The 20,288-nt window shown below is 23.8% G+C and overlaps 3 protein-coding genes across 3 annotated transcripts; 1 reads left to right on the forward strand and 2 right to left on the reverse strand.

Annotated features, from left to right (window-relative positions):
- Positions 1 to 76: 76 nt before the first annotated feature.
- Positions 77 to 5,371, reverse strand: LOC127284995 (DNA-directed RNA polymerase III subunit RPC6). The gene is made up of 4 exons (XM_051310749.1): positions 5,194 to 5,371; positions 2,364 to 2,988; positions 926 to 1,087; positions 77 to 332 (listed from the first exon to the last, which is right to left on the reverse strand). Exons 1-4 carry the CDS (start codon positions 5,256 to 5,258, stop codon positions 255 to 257), a joined length of 930 nt encoding a protein of 309 aa, XP_051166706.1. The 5' UTR covers positions 5,259 to 5,371; the 3' UTR covers positions 77 to 254.
- Positions 5,372 to 5,650: 279 nt separating this feature from the next.
- Positions 5,651 to 8,938, forward strand: LOC127284998 (uncharacterized). The gene is made up of 2 exons (XM_051310755.1): positions 5,651 to 5,913; positions 8,187 to 8,938. Exons 1-2 carry the CDS (start codon positions 5,836 to 5,838, stop codon positions 8,586 to 8,588), a joined length of 480 nt encoding a protein of 159 aa, XP_051166712.1. The 5' UTR covers positions 5,651 to 5,835; the 3' UTR covers positions 8,589 to 8,938.
- LOC127284989 (dihydrolipoyllysine-residue succinyltransferase component of 2-oxoglutarate dehydrogenase complex, mitochondrial) lies at positions 8,877 to 19,059 on the reverse strand. The gene is made up of 8 exons (XM_051310742.1): positions 18,817 to 19,059; positions 15,824 to 15,897; positions 15,616 to 15,689; positions 15,376 to 15,506; positions 14,761 to 15,084; positions 13,382 to 13,557; positions 11,171 to 11,621; positions 8,877 to 9,930 (listed from the first exon to the last, which is right to left on the reverse strand). The coding sequence occupies exons 1-8, from the start codon at positions 18,889 to 18,891 to the stop codon at positions 9,796 to 9,798; spliced, it is 1,440 nt and encodes a 479-aa protein (XP_051166699.1). The 5' UTR covers positions 18,892 to 19,059; the 3' UTR covers positions 8,877 to 9,795.
- Positions 19,060 to 20,288: the final 1,229 nt, after the last annotated feature.

The raw sequence follows: 20,288 nt of genomic DNA on the forward strand, positions 1-20,288 counted from the left end.
AATAAATGTTTTAAAAATAAAAACATTGTAAAATACATAACTATAATTAGGATGATTTTTTAGAAAACGCTGAACATATTGTAACATATAAAACGATTTAATATCTCAATGGTACAAAAGTGTATTCTTACAAAAATATTACACTTTCTGTGAAAACAAAACAAATAAGTATTATAACTTAAATTTAAAAATATTGAAATTCAATGAAGTACAATTTTTCCTAAAAAAAAAAAAAAAAAAAAAAAATTCAAAAATTAAAATTCTAACCACTGAGTGAAATAAAGACACTTTGACGGTGTAATTTCTCCCTCGTCGCAACAATTTTTCCTTACCTATAATGATAATACATTGTATTATGTTTTTAAAAATTAAAATGAATTTTTTTTAATTTAAAACCTTAAAATTGCACTTACAATGATTAAATTTAAATACATTAAAAAATATTTTATTGTTTATTATTTTCAAATTTAAATGGATTTCTTTTAATAAATTGCACGTAAATAATGGAAAATTGTGTAATTATTTGAATTTTTCAAAATTATAAAACAGATGTAATTACAAATTTTGAAAGAATAAAAATACATTTTTTTAAAACGTTTTTAGAGTAAAAAATCCCAACCATGAGAATAAATAAATTAAAAAATTGAATATCAAACATAAATGTATTTGAAAAAATGATATCTTTTTTTTATAAATAAATAATTACATGCAGATAAGCAGAAAAAAAGGATAAAGTGAAAAATAAATTCTAAAAATTTAATAAAAATCAAAAAATATATTAAATTCAGAATAAAATTTGTATAAAATGTTATATTCTCGTGTTTTCTTTAGAAATTAATAATTTAAAATTTTTAAAAAAATATTTAGATAAATAAATTTGTAATAATTTTTCTTTAATAAAAATATGATTTTTTTTTTTACTAACCGGACAGACACCACAAGGACTTCCTATTAAACCTGGAAAATCGAGCAAAGATTCCACAGCTCGATACATATTTGTTCTGTCGTTTGTCACAAGTTTTTCTGCTTTTCCATCATAAACTAATGTGTTTAAAATCATTTCTAAATCCTCAACTGTGAGATCGACCTAAAATTTTTATATTATTTAAAAAAAACAGAATTGAACGTACAGTCAAATAAAAAGTTAATTTTTTAAAAAAGTAATTTAAAAATTTTGTTGTTACATCAAAAATCAATGATTTTTTAATACTTATAAAATTCAATTATTTGCATATTTTCAATTAAAATTCCTTCGAAATTCAATTTATATTTAATTTTGAAAAAGTTTAATGAAATTCTTTTTAAAAAAAATTAAATTATTTTCAAAATTGAATTTACAAAACATTTCTAATGAAAATTTCTCTAAAATTCAATTATTTTTATAAATCTAAATTAAATTTTTTCCGATATTAATTGTATAAAGTTTTTCATAGATTCAAATATTTTCAAAATTTTTAGTTGAAAATTTTCTAAAATTGAATTATTGACCAAAAAATTAACTGCTAATCTTACCAAAATTTAATAAAATCAAAATTTTAGTAATTTTTTTTTTGTTGACAAATCAATTATTTTCAATGATTTTAATAAATCTCTTCAAAATTTAAATTATTTAAAAAAAATTGTATAAAAAATTTTTTTATATTCAATTATTGTTTGAAATTTATAAAAAAAATTTCAGTAATTCTAATTTACAAAAATTCCATTTTAATATGTCCTGAAATTCAATTAATTATAAAAATCTTAAATCTAGCTCTTCTCAAATTCAATTACTTATAAATTTTCATCGAATATTCTTTGCAAAAATGAATTATTTTTAAAAATTTTAATAAAGTTTCTCAAAAATTCTCTAAAACTTAATTATTGTTAAATATTTGTGAACAATCTTCAGCAATTCAAATTCATAAAAATTGCAATTTAAAATTTCCTGAAATTCTTCTAATTATAAAAATCTTAAATTCAATTATTAATAAATTTGTATCTCAAATTCTTGGCCAAATCAATTATTTTTAATAAAATTTTTTGTGTGTCCAATTATTTAAAAAAAAAATGTAAACTAAAAATTCTCTAAAATATCATTTTAGAAAATCAAGATTTTGTTTTAAAATTCAAAATACAATTTTAAAGTGAAAAATAAATTCAAGGAAAATTTTACCTGTTTCAAAAATCAATGTTTACTTTGAATAACAAATAAATAGAAAAAACAATTTGACAAAAAATAATAATTTTGTGATTTTTTTAAAGAGATTTTACAACTACTCATGAGTTCTGTTCAACATAAAGTAAAAAAATTTAATTTTGAGAGAATTATTCGTTTCTTTATTATTAAAAAAAAAAAAAATAACATTTTTTCTCTCTTATTTTACCTTACTAATATGCAAATCAGTGATATGTTTCCAAACATCAGTTGAACTAACATAGGAAACATTTCTTGACAATAATGGTCCATTCTTACAATCGGCCATTTTTGCCTTTTGTTTTTGTAAATATTTATAGCAAAAATCATTTAAAACATCGACAAATTCAACTTCAAAATCTTGATCCTGATACCATGCGCCACCAGTTATTGATCTATCTGGTTGAAGATCATAAAGCATATAAACTTTTTTCTTTCCAGCCGCAACTGATTTTATTGATTTTATAATTTTTTTATTCTCAAGACTTTTTAATATTTTATTCAATGAAATTTGATTGAGATTCGATTTAAATCTAATGTCCCTTATCCAAATTCCTTTATTGCCAGCTTCTTCAATAATTGAATAGACAATTTTCTCCTCATTATCAGAACCTTTGGCAAATCTTTCTTTTGTTGGATCTTTTAATTTATAAAGAAGTGTTTTATTAACGCCACTTGTAAATAATTCAATATTCCCCTGTGAAAGTAATTTATTTATCAATTCAGCTGTTTGCGATGGATTTAAATTTGGTAATGAAGCCGTTATGTCTTTATCTGAAAAGCCTTTTGGTTTCGATTGGGCCAATTCCAGTAATCTAATGGAAAGTTTGGGAAAAAAAATTCATTATAAACACAGAACTAAAAAAATTATTTTGTTAAAAAATCCGATTTTTTTTCATTAAAATTGATAAAAAATAATACAAACATTATAGGAAATATTTATATTTTAATGAAAAAAAATAAAATTTTTGTATTGACTGTCCAACAATTAGTATTTTTAAAAAATTGTTGAATTTTAAAAAGTCAATAATTCCTTATTATAGTTTGAATAACTATAACTTTTTCTATAGAATAGAATATAATTTTTATTTTATCAGAATGTCTAACAAATGCTAGGAAAAAAATTCCCTGACTTAAATTACACTAAAAAATTTTTATTTTGATCAAATAAAATTTATTTTGATAAAATTAAATAATTTACCTGTCTATTATCCACTAATTTCATATGTATTTGAACCAAATAAATAATATTTCGTAAAAAATAAAAATTTTAAGTGAAATAAATAAACTACCATTGGAGACGTATAAATATTCTCAACATTTAATTTAAAAGAATTTTTACGGGGCCAAATCTTAAATTATCAAATTTTTATTTATAGTAAAATTATATGAAGCAGATTTTCTAGTACATCGAATTTCAAATTAATACAATTTCAATTTAATGGAATTTATGATAAAAAAAATTGCATAAAGAACAATTTTTTTTAACAGTATTGTTATTTCAGTAAATTTCGATTTAGCAAAATATTTACTTAACAGAATTATTCATTGAATAAATCCACAATTAACAGAATTTTTATTTAACAAAATTCTTAATTAACAAAGTTTTTATTAAAGAAAATTTTAATTCCAACTAATTCTTATTTAACAGAATTCTCATTTAAGAAAAATTCTACTTAGTTCTTTTTTTGTCAATTTTTATAGACATAAATTTCGTTAAATTGAAATTATATTAATTTAAAATTTTAAAAAAGTATTAGAAAAAATGTTTTATGTTCTGCTAAATAGAAATTCTTTTAAATCGAATTTTAGTTAAATTTAAATTGAAAATTTTGCATAATATAAAATCCACTTTATACAATTTTGCTAAATAGAAATTCGATAATTTAATATTTGACGCCGTAAAAATTTTTATAAGTTAAATGTGGATATTAGCATTAAATAATAAATTATTTGTACTAATGAATAATTTACTTTATTTGAAGTTGAACCGATAAAATAAAATTGTATCAAATAATTTTTATTTATATTAAAAAAGCAAATATTTCACTGAAAAAAATTAATTAATTGTTATCCAAGTTTAAAAAATCATTTATTAGATTCAATAAATAGTAGTAAATAATTATTTACTTAATAAATATAAGATATATCACATGCTTAATAATTGAGTGTGAAGGCCAACTTTTTAATTTGCATTCGCTTTGGGAAAAAGGAAAAAAAATTTTTGAAACTAATAGTTACTTTAATTTATTTATAAAAAATTCCAGAAAATTAAACAAATTCCCTGACTTTTCCCTGATTTTTTCCTGACCATTTAAATTCCCTGATCGTTAGACATCCTGTTTATAAAAATTGTGAACTAAAATGATCCAAAAAGAAATGTTGATTTTTGAAACGACAATAACTTGATAATAATTTATTTTTTTACTTTTTTTAATTAATTTTTATTTACTTCTCAAATAAATCATTTTTCATTTTTGACCCTTTACACATACTTAAAATTTTTTGTTATTTTTATTTGAAAGTTGAGATTTTTTCCAATAAACTGTTTAAATATAAAAATGGGACAATTCAAAAAATTTTTTTTTTTTTAAATTGCAAAATTTGCAAAATAGGTAAAAAATGGCAAAAACAGTGTTAAGTACTTAAAGTATCAAAATGTCAACCCCCCACTACTTTCTGTAAATTTTTTTTTTTTTAAATTTAGATAATATTCTAGTAATAATTTTATGTTATTCTCAATTTTTTTTTAATTTTGTACCATTTGTAAATTTTGTTACATTGTTTTTTACATTTTGTATATAAATTTGTTTACTTCGTCGTATAATTTTATTAAGCTTGTAATTATAAAATATAAATAATTTCAAATTTTTATTAATTTATAATTATCATAGTTTTACTATTGATAAAATTTGTTTATATTTAAAATATTAATAACACTTTCAACTATACTTATACAACATTTAAAATAATATTAAATTACAAAAATTTTGTATATACAAAAGAGAATGTCCACTTACTTTTGTTCATCGAGACCAATAAATTCATTTTTACTTTGTTTACTAGATGATTCTTGGTAATCCATATTGTTAACTAAAAAAATACTAAAAATACGAAAAAAAAATTGAAAAACTTTGCAAAAGAGTTTTCACACACTTTACCCTGGGAAACATAACCCAAAAATTATTTTGACATTTTAATTGACGCTGCAAGTTGTTGTAGAAGTACCTTTACAATCCTACACAGCATGATAAAAACGTGGTAAATTTCAAAAATTGAATTAACAAAAAGTCAACGAGTGTGCTTCTTTTAAATTTATTATAATTATTTAATTAAAATATTTCATATAAAAATATTTAAATTATTATGTAAAATTAAAGAATTATTATTTATAAAATTGACTAATTTTAAGAATCACTGAATATAACAATTAGAATGTGAATACTAAAAATTTCTACGGGAACTTTCGATATCTCATTATTTCATCTTGACATAACCTAACTTTTTTTTGGTAAAAATTCGAAAACCTTGAAAACTATAAAAACTGTTAATAACAAAAGAAACGCATATAAAATATTTAAAATTTACTTTTAAAACAAACGATAAAAGTTTTAATTACTAATTAAAATATTCACCAATAAGAATTTAGCGAAAATTTTATCATGGAAGAGGCAAACGATACCGAAGAATTAGAAATCGGCGAGAGAACATGGAAAAGAGCTGTGGAATCGGCAGGAAAGGTAAAATAACATTTTTAATTTTTTTTAATTTTCGATTTTTTAATCAATATATTAATTTAATTATCATCGGCTTCGGAAAGATTTTAAGCCGCAAAAAAAATTTCATTCCATTAAAAACAAAAGTCACCAAAAAAAAGTCGATAAATTTTCAAATTATTTATAAAAATATTAAATTTTTCTTCAATTATTCAATCAATAATTTGATATTAAATTCAATTATTTAATCACAAATGCCTAATTGAATTTATCATCAAATAATTAATAAAATAATTTAAAATATCTTTAATATTATTATTCTCTAATCAAATAATTAAAATTATATTCAATTATAATTACATAAAAAAATTGGCAATATTTTCTTATATTTAATCAATTAAAATTACATATCTTGAATTATTCAAAAAAGTAATTGAAATTATCTGAAAAAAATTGATAAAATAATTGAAATTCAGTTAAAATATTTAATTAAATTACTAAATAATTTATCTTTATAATTATTCAATAAAATAATTAAAATTATCTTCAAATATTTAATTAAGGGCATTTCACGTGTGACGCACGGACGTTTGTATGACAAATTTTATTGTTTTAGCCTTTCTAGTAATTTCAAATGAATTGATAATACAAAAAGTCAATTAAAATTGAAAATCTAATGAGCAAATTTTTCTAAAACCTATGTTAAAAAATCTTTTTCTCCTTCTTTACACCTTTTTTTGGTTAAATTATGAAACGTGACGCACGGACGTTTTCTGGACACACCTTTCGACAGCTCGGTGTAATTTATAAATTTTCTGCGAATTGTAATATTTTAAAAATATTTAATATATACCAATATAATAAGTAATCCATGTAGAAGCAGTTTGAAAAAAATTAAAAAATTTTTAATAAATTTTGGGGAATCCACACGCATTTTATCATCGTGACGCACGGACTTGACTATTGTGACGCACGGACATTATTCGATTTTTTTATAGGAGTTTGTATTCAGATGTTACAAAATGTATAAAAGGATATGTTATAAATTAATATTTGAACAAATATTTACATGCTTTTATAAAAAAATAATTAATAATTATATCGATTAAATATATTGAATATAAATAATAATTTTTAATACCACAAATAGAACGAAATTATATTTATTTAAAGTTGTTGCTAGGTTTTACAGTATGTAGTTATAAATTATATTTATTGTTGAAGTTTGAAATGAGATACTTTTCATATAACATGACAAATAAGATTGTAAATTTATTAAAATAAATTAAAATAGAGCTACTTCTTGCTCTGTGGAAGAACGTGCGTGTTCTTTAACTCCCAAAACAGATCCATTTACAACACGGATAAAATGTTTTTAACCTAAAATTCTTGCAAGCTGTTGTATCTTTTTTCAAATTCATACGTTTCAATCTCATTCGATCTCTTTGTTTTACTTTATCTTCTTCACCTAAACCATTTTCTTTTCTGCGTTGCCTATATGCAGCTGCCCTTTGGGCCGCGGAAAGAGGTGAAGATTTTTTTGGTGTCATTTTGTTGTACACATTTCTCAAGTTTGTTATTGAAAATTTTTCCATTTATTAACCTCACTTCAAAAAAAAACAATTGAAATTTGTAACCTACAGATGGGTAACCTAACAATTTACACTTTTTTTGTCCGTGCGTCACGGTAATATCAGACATAATTTGTGTTAAGTCACAAAAATTTCTATGGGAAAATATTCAGGATAAAAAATTAGCTTTGTATCCGAGATTTCAAGTTATAAAGTGCAGTAGTAATTGCTGTAAATAAAAAAATGCATTTTTTTCGTGACGCACGGACATTGTTTTTTGAAATTTTAAAATACTTTTAAATATTAGAAATAATATAGAAAGAATAATTAAAAAACATTTTTTTGAGTTGTTTAGGAGTTGCACTACACGATACAAGTGAAAAATTATTTGTATAATGACCGTAAGTCTCTGAAATATAGTTTCGAAATATGCCTCTCAGTGCAAGGTGTTTTTCCGTTTGTACTCATCGTATATAAAAATACTTAAAATATAGTTTTTAAACTATTTTAATTAAAAATGTCTTTTGAATCATACAATTAAATGTATTTTGTTTACTAGGGACCATTTATTTAACACGTACAACTAAATTTAAAATTCCAACTCTATGTCCGTGTTTTCATGGAAATGCCCTTAATCCAAGACCTAAATTATTAGTATTAAAAAAAAAAATAAATAAAATCAGTTATTTAATATTTTTGAATTTTTTTTTCTTTATTAATCTACAGTCAGGATACCGAGAAGGTATGGACGATGGATCAGATGCAGTTCTTCAGGAAGGATTCGACGTGGGATACGCGGAAGCATTTAAAACAGCTTTTGCCCTCGGCATGTATAAATCAATGGCAAAAGCATTGCCGGACGATGTGAAAATTGCGCCGGAAATTGTGGAAATTTTAAGAACCACAGACACTGGCGCTTGTGTTTTATGCAAAACAGAACCAAGTGTTTCGTCTCGACGAAAAACAGAGGAAAAAACATTGGAACAAGTCTTAAAAGCACAACGTGAACATTCCGCTCATACAATAAAAACATTGTACGATTATTTTGTACCATTATTGAAACAACATAATGTTAAATTAGATCCAATGAAAATTGACGATCTTCCACATCCTGATCGCGATCTTTGAGAGTTTCAAATTGTGGAAAAATATATTTAAAAAAAAAAATCCACTATTTTTAAAAAAGTTTTTTCCAAACAAAAATTCTTATTAAAAAAAAAAAACAAGAATTTTCAATTGTTAAAAACATTGATAATTGTAAATAAAATAATGTGTATATATAAAAATTATTAATAATAATAAATATACAAAAAAATATTTTTTAAATTTTTTGACTACTTGAGCCTTTAAAAAAATTATCCTGATATTATTTTTTTTTTAAATAAATAAAGACGAGAGTTCAAGAAAAGTCAATAATTTGTAGATCGGCGTGTTTATTCTTATTTTTTTTTTTTTTTTTTTTTTTTTTTTTTGAGATACATCTAATAAGTGACAAATAACAGATTCTAAATTCGGTCGATGTTGTAGATTTAATTTTTTTTTTTGTTTCTTTGCTTCTCAGTGACGTTTTGTTCGTGCAAAGGTCGTCGGGATAAAAATAAATTACAAATTATTACGAAAAAAAAAATTATATAAATATTTCTTCGATTAACGATCTTGAGACGCAGCAGCCTCTTTTTTACGATCATTAAAATGATCTTCATATTAATTTAAAAAAAAAAAAAAAAACTTCAATTCGACAAATTTAATTACTGTTACAAAAATTGTTTTTTTTTAAAAATTGCATATTATTTTTTCAAATAATACAATTAGTAAGCCAAGAATTGCAAATGACTTCATCACTAATTAAATGTTAATCAGTGAAAAAATATTTAATTCACAATTTTCGACACAAAACGATTAAAAAATATTAAAATTCTTGCCGCTTTTTGTCTCTCGCTTTGAACTCATCCCATCACTGAGCATAAATTTCATACATTATTTACAGCACATCTTTGTCCAATGATTGTTCTCTCCTCTTATACTCCAGTTAACGTTGGGGGGATTCGAATTTTTCAAAAACAAAAGAAACAAAAAATTCGAGTCATTTTCCTTTTCTGAGATCGAATACGCAAAAAATTCTCAAAAAAAAGTTTTTTTTTTTTTACTTCTTCAGAGTTTTCTCGTCAACATTCTTTTCTGCAATCACAATCGAGCTAGCGACTCATTTCTGTACAGATAATAATAATAATAATAATAACAATAATAATAATAATAATTGGTTGGTATACTGGACACAAGAGGCGTATTTTTTCTTTTTCAAAGCGGTTCGAGCACTGATGTCCGCTTAGTTAATTTAAAGACCGGCTAAAATAATTCTTGGATCCTCGACAGCATCCTTGATTTTACGGAGGAACATAACTGCCTCACGGCCGTCGATCAATCGATGATCGTACGTCAGAGCAATGTACATCATTGGTCGAATCACAACCTGAAATACAAAGTTTTTTTTTTATCGACTTTAATTCATCCAAAATTATTTTTTGGTAGATTCCAAGTATTCTCGGAAATGAGAAGAAATTTCGGGTTGAAATTTTGAGGAATGATAAAAAAGAGTTGAAGGAATTGAGCCGTTCTACTTATTTACTGTAATTGAATGCGAAATAATTTTAAAAAGTAATGAATCATATTTTCCAAATTTCAACCAAAATTTTTTTACCATTTTAGAGAAAACTTGGAACTACGATACCATGTTTTTTACATGGGGGTCACGTGGGTATTTCTCACATGACCTTAAGAAAGAATCAAAGAATCGAAACAAAAATTAATTCAACTGTGTATTTTTGTATTTTTAAAAGAAAGGATCATTTAAATTTTAAAAAAACTTTCTAATTGTTTAAAATTTTTTAAATTAAATTATTGAAAATTTCACAGAAGCTTCTTTAAAATTTAAATCATCTTTTTCTTTAAAAATACAAAAATACACAGTTGAACTTAATAACTTAATTCTTTTGTTTTTTGTTATTACCAATCTAAATCTTCTGATTAAATTATATAAAAAAAATTATTTAAAATATAAATTAAAGTATGTGATTATGTTTGAATTAGTTAAAGAATAAAAATCACCATTACTTATAAAAATTTCGAGTAAAATTAATATTTCATTATTTAGAGTGTCCAAAAATTTTTGAAAAAAAAAATTCAAGGACTTTTTAAGGTTTTTCTACGTCCAAAATAATTTTTTTCAAGGTCCACTTTCGGTGTAGAAAGTATAACAAATTTTTTTATTTAATAATAAAGTAAGCTTTGTTTCTTAGTTTTTCTCAATAAATATAAAATAAATAATTATTAAATTAAATTAATTATTAATTTTAGAGAAAAAAAAAATATTAAATATCAAAAAACTTAACTTTTTCAAGAATGCTGATTTTTGTTATTATTTATCATGCAGTTTCTGATAATAAACAAAAAAATTGTTTTCCTTTGCATAAAAAATTCTTGCTTTAAAGGTTTTTGTAATATAAACATTCAGTTAAATTGAATTTCTGTTAAATAATAAATCGAAAAAATAAAAATTCGGTCGAAAGTAAATTCTGTATAATAAAATTCAATCAAATGAAAATTTTAACAAATTAATTTTAGAGCTTATACATGCGTCTCTTTATAAAAATGAAATTAGAAACAATTAATAATTATTAAATGACTAAAAAAAATTTTGTATCATCTCTTACTTGTCCTTTAACAGCGATTGGTCGGTCAAAGACTCCATGCATTCCTAAAATTGCACTTTGAGGTGGATTAATGATGGGTGTTCCCATGAGTGAGCCAAAAACTCCGCCATTGCTTATCGTGAATGTACCACCGTCCATGTCCTCAACGGTAATTTTTCCTTTTCGCGCCTTATCACCTATCGCTGCCAGGGCAATTTCAATTTCAGCGAAATTTTTATTTTCTATACTACGAAGAACAGGAACAACGAGACCCTTTGGTGTCGCGACTGCCACACTTATATCGACATAATCCCTATAGACAATGTCACCGCCATCAATCACAGCATTCACCACCGGTTGATCCTTTAAGGCATAAGCACTTGCCGCAAGAAAGGCGCTCATAAAGCCCAATTTCAGACCGTATTTCTTCATAAAGAGCTCTTGGCTTGATTTTCTAAAGTCCATCAAACGACTGAAATAAAAAAAATTTTTTTCTTTTAATTCCATATCAAATTGAGGAATAAACTCTATTCTTTTTCAGGGTTGACACAAAATTATTATTTTTTTCTCCTGACGTTTCCCTGATTTACAGTAATAATTAAAATTGTTTCTCTGATCCTAATGAAAATATTTCAAGAGGTTTTCAATAACAGGCCTCGGATTGCACGACTTTTTTGATATTTTAAAAATTTTTTAAAATTGAATTATTTAAAAAATATTCAAAAAAAATTGAATTATTATTTCTAAAAATTTTAATTCGAACTCTTCTAAAATACAATTATTTCTAAATTTTGTATCTAAAATTCTTTGTTGAATAATTTAATTTTAATAATTTTAATCAAGATTTTCGAAAATTCAATTATTTAAAACATTTTTCAATTCAAAATTCTCCAAAGTTTAATTATTGTTTAAAGCTTATAAAATATCTACAGAAATTCCAATTTAGGAAAATTTTCATTAAAAATCTCCTGAAATTCAATTAGTTCCAAAAATTATAACTATTGCTCTTCTAAAACTCAATTATTTCTAAAATTTTTAACTTCAATTTCTTTTTGAACTAATTATTTCTAATAATTTTAATCAAATTTATCAAAAATTCAATTATATAAAATGTTTTTAATTATTAATTCTTTAAAATTAAATTTTTGTTTATATATAATTTTTAAAAAATTTCAAAAATCGAAAATTCAATTTTTTAAAACATTTCTTAATTGAAAATTCTCTAAAATTCAATTATTTCTAAAAATTTTATTAAAAATTTTTCGCTAAATTAAATTTTTAAATTCCTTTAATAGAGTGTTTCAACAGTTCAGGAAAATAAAAAGTTTTTTAATTAAAAATACTCTAAAATTATATTATTCTTTAAAGTTTGTAAAAAAAACTTTATCAATTAAAATTTATGTAAGTCTCAATTTAAAATCTTCTGAAATTTAATTATTTTTAAAATTTTAATTAAAAATTAATTATTTTTTTTCAATAATATTTTAATGAAATTCTTCGAAAATTCAATTATTTCTGCACATTTTCCGAAATTCTGAAATCAAATAATGTGCATAAATCAGACTTGAAAAATTTTTCTTTTTTATATGTATTTTTAAATTATTTTTTAAAAATTGTTTTGCAATTGAATTGAAATCTTAAAAATTTATTTTAGTTTAATTCGGTGGTTTAAAAAGAAAAATTTTTGAAAATATTTCCGTGAAACATTCTTATTATAAGGAATTAATAAATTTTATTTAATTTCTAATAATAAATTGTTAATAATAATAAAATATTTATCTACTAATTAAATTTATGGAAAATAAGAAAATGGACTTTTTAGACATTTTTTAAAAATGTAAATCCACTGAAATGACTTTTTTTTCTTTCAAAAGTTGATCCGAGGCCTACAATTATAAAAAAAAATGTAAGACAATAAATTTTAGAGGCAAAAGTTTGAATTGAAAATTTCAAAAATTATAATTTTAATAGCATTTTTTAGAAATTTGATATTTTTCCAGTACTTTTCATAAACTACCCAGACTTTTCCATGATTTCTCTGAACCATGGCAACCATATTTTTATATTACATTTTTTAATATAGTTACTACTACTTTGTAGTGGATTTTAAATTTAATTAAATATAGCAAATGTGAATAAATTTAATAAACTATTATTATTAACCAACTAAAATTTAGTAATCCAAAAAAATTTTTTTCATCTATTCTATAAACAGAAATATATAAATGTTACCTCATATCGATTTCATTGAAAGTCGTAAGCATGGCATTTGTATTTTGTGCGTCCTTAAGTCTTTCGGCAATTCGCAAACGCATTCTATTCATTTTTACCCGTTGCTCCGTTCGCGTGCCAATTATTTCCCGAGAATAGTCCGTAGGTGGAAGTTGAACCTTCGCTCCTTCCAAGGACTGAAAACAGTAATTGAAAAATATTAAATATTTTTTTTCAATCAATAAAAGAGGTATTTAAAAAAAAATTAATAAAAAATAGAAAATAGCCAGTTTTAATAAATAAAAAGTACGGAAAAAAATTTATAAAATTAAATAAGAGAGAGAGAGTGGGACAAAGCGCCCTATTAACGGGTTTTCTTCTCTAGTAATCGAAAGAATAAAACAATTTTATATTTATAGTAAAATATATACACGTATGCTGTATTGTTAGGTTGCTCTATTAACTTTAAAAAAATTTGCAAACTGTACGATTTACCCCACCCCATGGGGTGAAGAAAACATACTTTAATTTTAAATTTCTATATTTTTTAAAAGAAAAATTAAAAATATAACTTAACAAATACAAAAACAAATTTTTCAATTTCAAAATTGAAATTTTCAATAATTTTCAAGAAAAATGAGTTTTTTAAAAAAATAAGAAAGTGATTGGCGTACAGTTTGCCCTACTCTCCTCTTTTAATAAATTCTATAGACCAAAATCATGACAAATTAACAAGGTTGACTAACTTCATGTTATAAATTTTATTGCTACTAAAATATTTTATTTATCAAAAAAAAAATAAAGGGATTTTTTCTTGAAAGTTATTTTTTAGAATTCCGTACACATTTCAGAATCCTATTAAAATCGAGCAGGGAACAAAATCGTTTATAGGTATAAGAAAATTTTGTAAATTTTTAAGTAAAAAAGTTATACTTGTTTTTTAAATAAAAACGCAAAACTGACGCATAAATACACTGCGCTACATTTTGTTCTTTAACTTTTTTTATTTCGTCGAATTTTGATTTAATATTTTGAGATTATATTTCCAAAATGATTTGGAACAGGAAAAAGCAAAAAAAAATCGATTTTTTTTACGGTATGAACTGTAATACTACAATAAATAAATAAATTACTGGAAATTAGTCAAATTACCTGAAATGAAATCGGTCTTAATTATTATTACGAAGTTGAAACTGGCATTCAGTTATCAGCATTAATTTTTCAAAATTAAATATTGAAGTTAAATGTTTTTCTTTTGTTTAGAAGTAAAATATAATTTTAAAAAATTGAGTGGTTGCTGATAAACTGGGTCCCAGTTTCAACATCACTTTATTATTACTTCTTTTTTTTTTAAATTGAGATTCTTTAAATATTTTTGAATGAGAGATAAAAAAGAAAACCTGAGCGTGTTTAATGGCAGCAACAGGCATTGAAGTCGCTGGCGCTTGCGGTGGTTGAGCACGAGGAGGAGGTGGTGGCGGTGGTGGAGGAGGAGGAGCCGCCGCTGCAGCAGCAGCAGGTGGAGGCGGTGGTGGAGCTGCCGCAGGTTTTGGAGCTTCCGCAACTGGAGGTGGTGGTGCAGCTTTTTCCGCAGCTGGCGCCGCTCCTCCCGTTGCTCCAATGTCCAACGAACATAATTTTTGACCAGGTTTCACCGTCTCGCCATCTTTGGCAAAAATTTCTTTCAAAACACCGTTTCCTGGTGCATTCACCGGAACTGACGTCTGTAATTGGAAAAAATATCACACATTAAATTAAAAGAAAAAAACTAAAAAAAAAAAATTCTTTAATAGAAAAAAGAAAACTAACGGAATTTTCACGAAATTGAAGAAAAAAAACAAGAAAAAATTTTATATTTAATTTATTCTTTAAATGGATCAAATTTTGACTAAAAACTTTTTTTATACATTGATCATTGAAAGTTAAATTTTTGGAATAAAAAATTATTTCAGGAAACATTTCAGGAAATTTTCCAGTATAAATATTTGCGAAATTAAAATAATTTTCTCACATACCTTATCGGTTTCAATTTCACAAAGAACATCATCTTCCTTGACTTGATCACCGGGTTTTTTATCCCACCTCACATCGCCTTCGGTTACACTTTCAGCTCCAAAAGGTGGAACAACAATATCTTTTACCTCCCCTAAAAAAAAAATTATCAAAATATATTATTAAATTTTTGAAAATCGTAATAATAATTTTTTTATAAAGATTCAAAAAAATAATTTTCTTTTTTAATTATTGATAATTACATAGCGCAGGCGATGAGCGGAAAAATCTTGTTTGTTGAATATTACAGCATTGGTTGTTATTGATATTTACATACCTGGTGATAAAAAAAAAGATAAGAACAATGATAATACAGAAGTATAAGTATAATGAATATTGTTATTACAACATCGACATTTTATTATATATTTCTAATTATTATTATTATTTCATTCTTGTGCCTCAACTTACTTTAGTGATTTCGGGTCGTGAAGACATCTAGTTCGAATAAATACACGTCCTTCACGATGAAAAGACCTTACCACCTGTAAAAAAAACAAAATATACCGTTAGTGCAAAACAAATAGAAATTAAAACCATTATGTAGGAAATTTATTATATAATTTGTAAAATAAAATATTATTAATATTGAGAAATTATCTAAAGTTTAATACAATTAATTATTTAATACAAAGAACTTTTCTTAAAGATTAATAATTGATATCAAATATTTTGAGAGACGATGTTTATTAGTGAAAGATTTGATCCTTTTGCATTCCACTGCATTCATTTGTTTAGACTAAGACTTTGTCGCCTTCCTAATCTATAGAATGAACCCATAATATTCTCCTTCAAATACTTTAGAAATTTAATTTAAAATACGAATCTTTAATTTTTCAAAAAGTTCACGTAAAAAAAATTTGTTAATACATATTTCAATTAGTTCTACGTTTTATTTAATTTATTTTTCTTTATTCAGGAAGAAGAAAATTAAATTTTTTTTTTGAATTGTGAGGATAAAATTGTATGTGAATGATAAATTAAAATTGAGTCATTTTTCTCTTGCGAAATCAACTGTACAGCGGTTTGTGAGACATAAATTATAATTGATCGAATCACATGTATACCTATATACAATAAATCAAAAAATATTTCAAAATAATATCGCGAATTTTAATAACATTTCATTTATAAGTTTTGAATTTTATAAATTGTTAAAGAAGAAAACTATTAAATTTTTTTCTCAAATTCAAATAATATTTATTTATTTATTATTTTTAATAATAATAATAATAATAATAATAATAATAATAATAAATATTATTATGGTTGGGATACACTTTTTCTAAAAAATAATTTCTGAATTTCTTTTGCTAAAATTTTTTTTCTAACAAAGTTTAATTTCTAAAATTGTTTTTTTTCTAACAACTATCAATTATTACTAAGTTGTTTTTTTTCTAACAAAGTCTACTAAAATTTATAACAGAAATTGATATTGCAGTTCTGCTAAAAATAAAATATAAATCATTTTTTGTTATTCGCCAGCAACTTCCGAGAAGTCTTATCAGTTATTTATTATAAACTCAAAATTCGTTGTGTCATTTTAATTTTAAAAAATTTCAAATTAACAAAAATTTAACAAAGACTTCATACTATTTTGTCTCGATATAATGATTATGCTGCAGATGATATTCTAAGTTTTCTTAGAAGTGTTGGCCATAACATAAATTTTTAATAAGAGTGACTGCAAATTATAATACAAACATTTCACCATTTTAAAAGAAACGTTTGAAAAATAAATTATTACTTTTAGTAAAATTTAAAAATATTTTTTAAAAATTGAATTTTGTGTTAGAAAAACTTTTTTTGGAAATCAAAACTTAGAAAAAATTTTTTCTAAAATCAAAACATGTTAGAAAATTTTTTTTTAGAAAACTGATTTCATTAGAAATAGCTTTTTTTTTAGAAAAAAAGGATTAGAAAATATTTTTTAGAAAAAGTGACCATTATTATTAAATAATAATAATTATTATTCTTGTTATTATGAATTAATTGTAATAATATAATAATTAACAGAATTTTATTTTTCACGGCATTAACTGTAGATCAAAAAAATATTTTCTATATTTTCAATTTTATTGAGTTTCTTAATATCCACAAACATTATCGTACATTTGTCATATTCCAAATATGTTCTCATTATTTACTTACATATGTAAACAAAAAAAAAAGTTATATCAATTCTTTTTATTTAGTAATTCTAATTTTTTTTTTTTTTGCTTCCTTTTATATTGTAATTGATTTTACGTAAATTTTTTTTCAGGGTTTATCGAAAACATGATTAAAAAAAGAAAATCCGATTTCTTTGATTTAAATCAAATTTCTCTTTATTTAAAAAGTAAAATTAGTATAAAGTAAAATTTTAAAAAAGGTAATTTGTAAATAGTTTTTTTCTTTTAATAAATATTTAAACGATAAATTTAATACATCAAGGAATCAAAATATATTCATATTTTTATCAAAGAAAATAACATTTTTGAATTAAAAAATAAAAATTCATGTTCTTTAAAATTATCGATTTTTAAAACGTCAATAATTCCGCAATATTATACCGTAAACAGTTTAAATAAGAATTTTTTAAAAAAATATTAAACTAAAATTATCCAAAAAGAAAGTTTTTTTTTAATGTTTTGATTTTTGAAACATCAAAACTTTGTAATAATCCACATAAAAATTTTACAAATAATATTTTGACATAACATTATAAACATTTTTAAACAAATATTTCAAAAATTCATGTTTTAAAAAATCTTTTATTCTAAAAAAGTAAAAAAACTTTGGATAATTAGTAGATTTAAAAACGAAAATGACTTCTTGCTTTAAAATAGTATTATTAGAAAATAACAAAATCCAGTCAAATTTAAAAATATCTCTCTCTCTGACGAATGACATCACATTAATTTTTTTTTGTCTCCTTTTTAAATATAACAGACTGAAAATTTCAGTTTCGTAAAAAAAAATAATCAGGAAAAATTAAAATTTATAAAATAATTAATAAGATCTGTCAAAATGAAACGATACATTGAAGAGAAAATTATTACTGTATAAGGGCGGGTGAAAAAATGGATCAAAAAGAGGTTATAATTCCTCGTGTATGAACGATGAGATAACAGTAGGATCTTAATTTGACAGTATATATATTTTCAATGAGGTGAAGGTGATTATTTGGTTATGTAACTTTTGAAGGTGATGTTTTAACTTTAAATTAACCTCTTTTTGCCGGTGATGAATTTTATTTAAGAAAACAAAAAATGGGTCATCGACAGGTCCGTGTCTCGATGTCAATTTAGATGTAATAATAAATTCATGTTTTTCCCCCAAGGGTGGCAAACCAAATGGCGAAATATAATTTTACATGTATATAATATATTATTTTTTTGAATGAAAAATTCAGTAATTCTTACCTTAGATTGAGATAGTGTTAGACGTGTCAAAGCACGAGGTGCAAGACGCGAACAATTGGACAGCATCGCGGCCATCCTCGGGCAGAAAAACTAGCCCGTTGCCCCGTTCTCGTGACTGTGAAAATACACACCGTACAAAACAGGGCCGTAAGAAGTTTTTGTTAAACACCGACGGTGGGGTTGATGGACGGGTGTTGCTTCTCGCCTTCAAGAACAATTTTGTTCACCAGGTGATGCAACGTTGACAAGTTTTCTTCGTTTCTTCACAGATGGCATTGATAGTAAGAAGCAGGGTTGGGAAAGTAAAACATATATAAAGTATCATCTCTTGCAGATTCCATGAAGGATTAAAATTCTTCTGCTCTTTTTATTTGTATTTTTTTTTGCGCCTACTTTCTATATCCCTTTTTGTATTATTTTATCAAACATTTAATTTAGTTTTCTGGTTTTTATTATTATATATTATTTGCCGCGATTACTGTGAATTTACATGTACTATATGTACAATTTAGATTTTACCGATTTTGACATGTAAAAGTAGCTTAAATAGAAATATACTTCAAGCGTAGTTAATAATTATTAAAAAACAAAATAGTATTATTTCCAGTTTATTTCTTATTTTTACATAAACAATAAAAATAATTTCGCTTTCTTAAACAAAAAGTACATAAAAATTGCTATATACTTGGCGATTTCGTGCGGACTTTGTTTAATTATACAAATATGAATTTAGATTTTCAAAATTCAAAATGACGGTTATAAAATGGCAGCCTTTTTTAAATATTGAATTCGTTTATGAAACTTAAAGGCACTCTCACACCTTTTTGGCTGCCTGCCTGCCTGCAGGTTACCATGTCAACGCACGAGTGTGAGTGAGACAGAAAATTTGAATATTCAAATTCTTAAATTTTCTGTCGCACTCACTCTTATACGTTGCCATAGTAACCTGCAGGCAGCCAAAAAGGTGTGAGAGTGCCTTAATCCTTCAAGGCCTGAATTTTTATAAGTAATACAATTTTGGATATCATGTGTACATAAGGGTTTTCATTGCCGCTGATTACGAATTCGAGGTCAGTTTTTAAAAATACAAAATGGCGGGTCAAATATGGCGGCTGAAAAAAATTAAAAGTTGAGCTAAAGTTCCTGAAAATGACTTCTTTAGGGGTTTTTGAGGTCGCTGATTACAAATCCGAGGTCAGTTTTGAAAAATACAAAATGGCGGATTAAACATGGCTGCTGAAAAAAATTAAATTTAAACTAAGTTCTCGAAAATGACTACTGAGGGATTTTTGGGGTCGCTGATTACGAAGCCGAGGTCAGTTTCTAAAAATACAAAATGGCGGATCCAATATGGCGGCTGAAAAAAATAAACATTGAGCTAAGCTCTTGAAAATGATTTTTCGGGGGTTTTTAGGGTCGTAAATTACTGATCTAAGATCAGTTTTAAAAGATTGTTTCAAATTTCATTTTCA

This window comes from Leptopilina boulardi, unplaced genomic scaffold (genome assembly GCF_019393585.1).
Source record: "Leptopilina boulardi isolate dan_hultmark-lab unplaced genomic scaffold, ZJU_Lbou_2.1 LbouV2_327, whole genome shotgun sequence".
NCBI lineage: Eukaryota > Metazoa > Arthropoda > Insecta > Hymenoptera > Figitidae > Leptopilina > Leptopilina boulardi.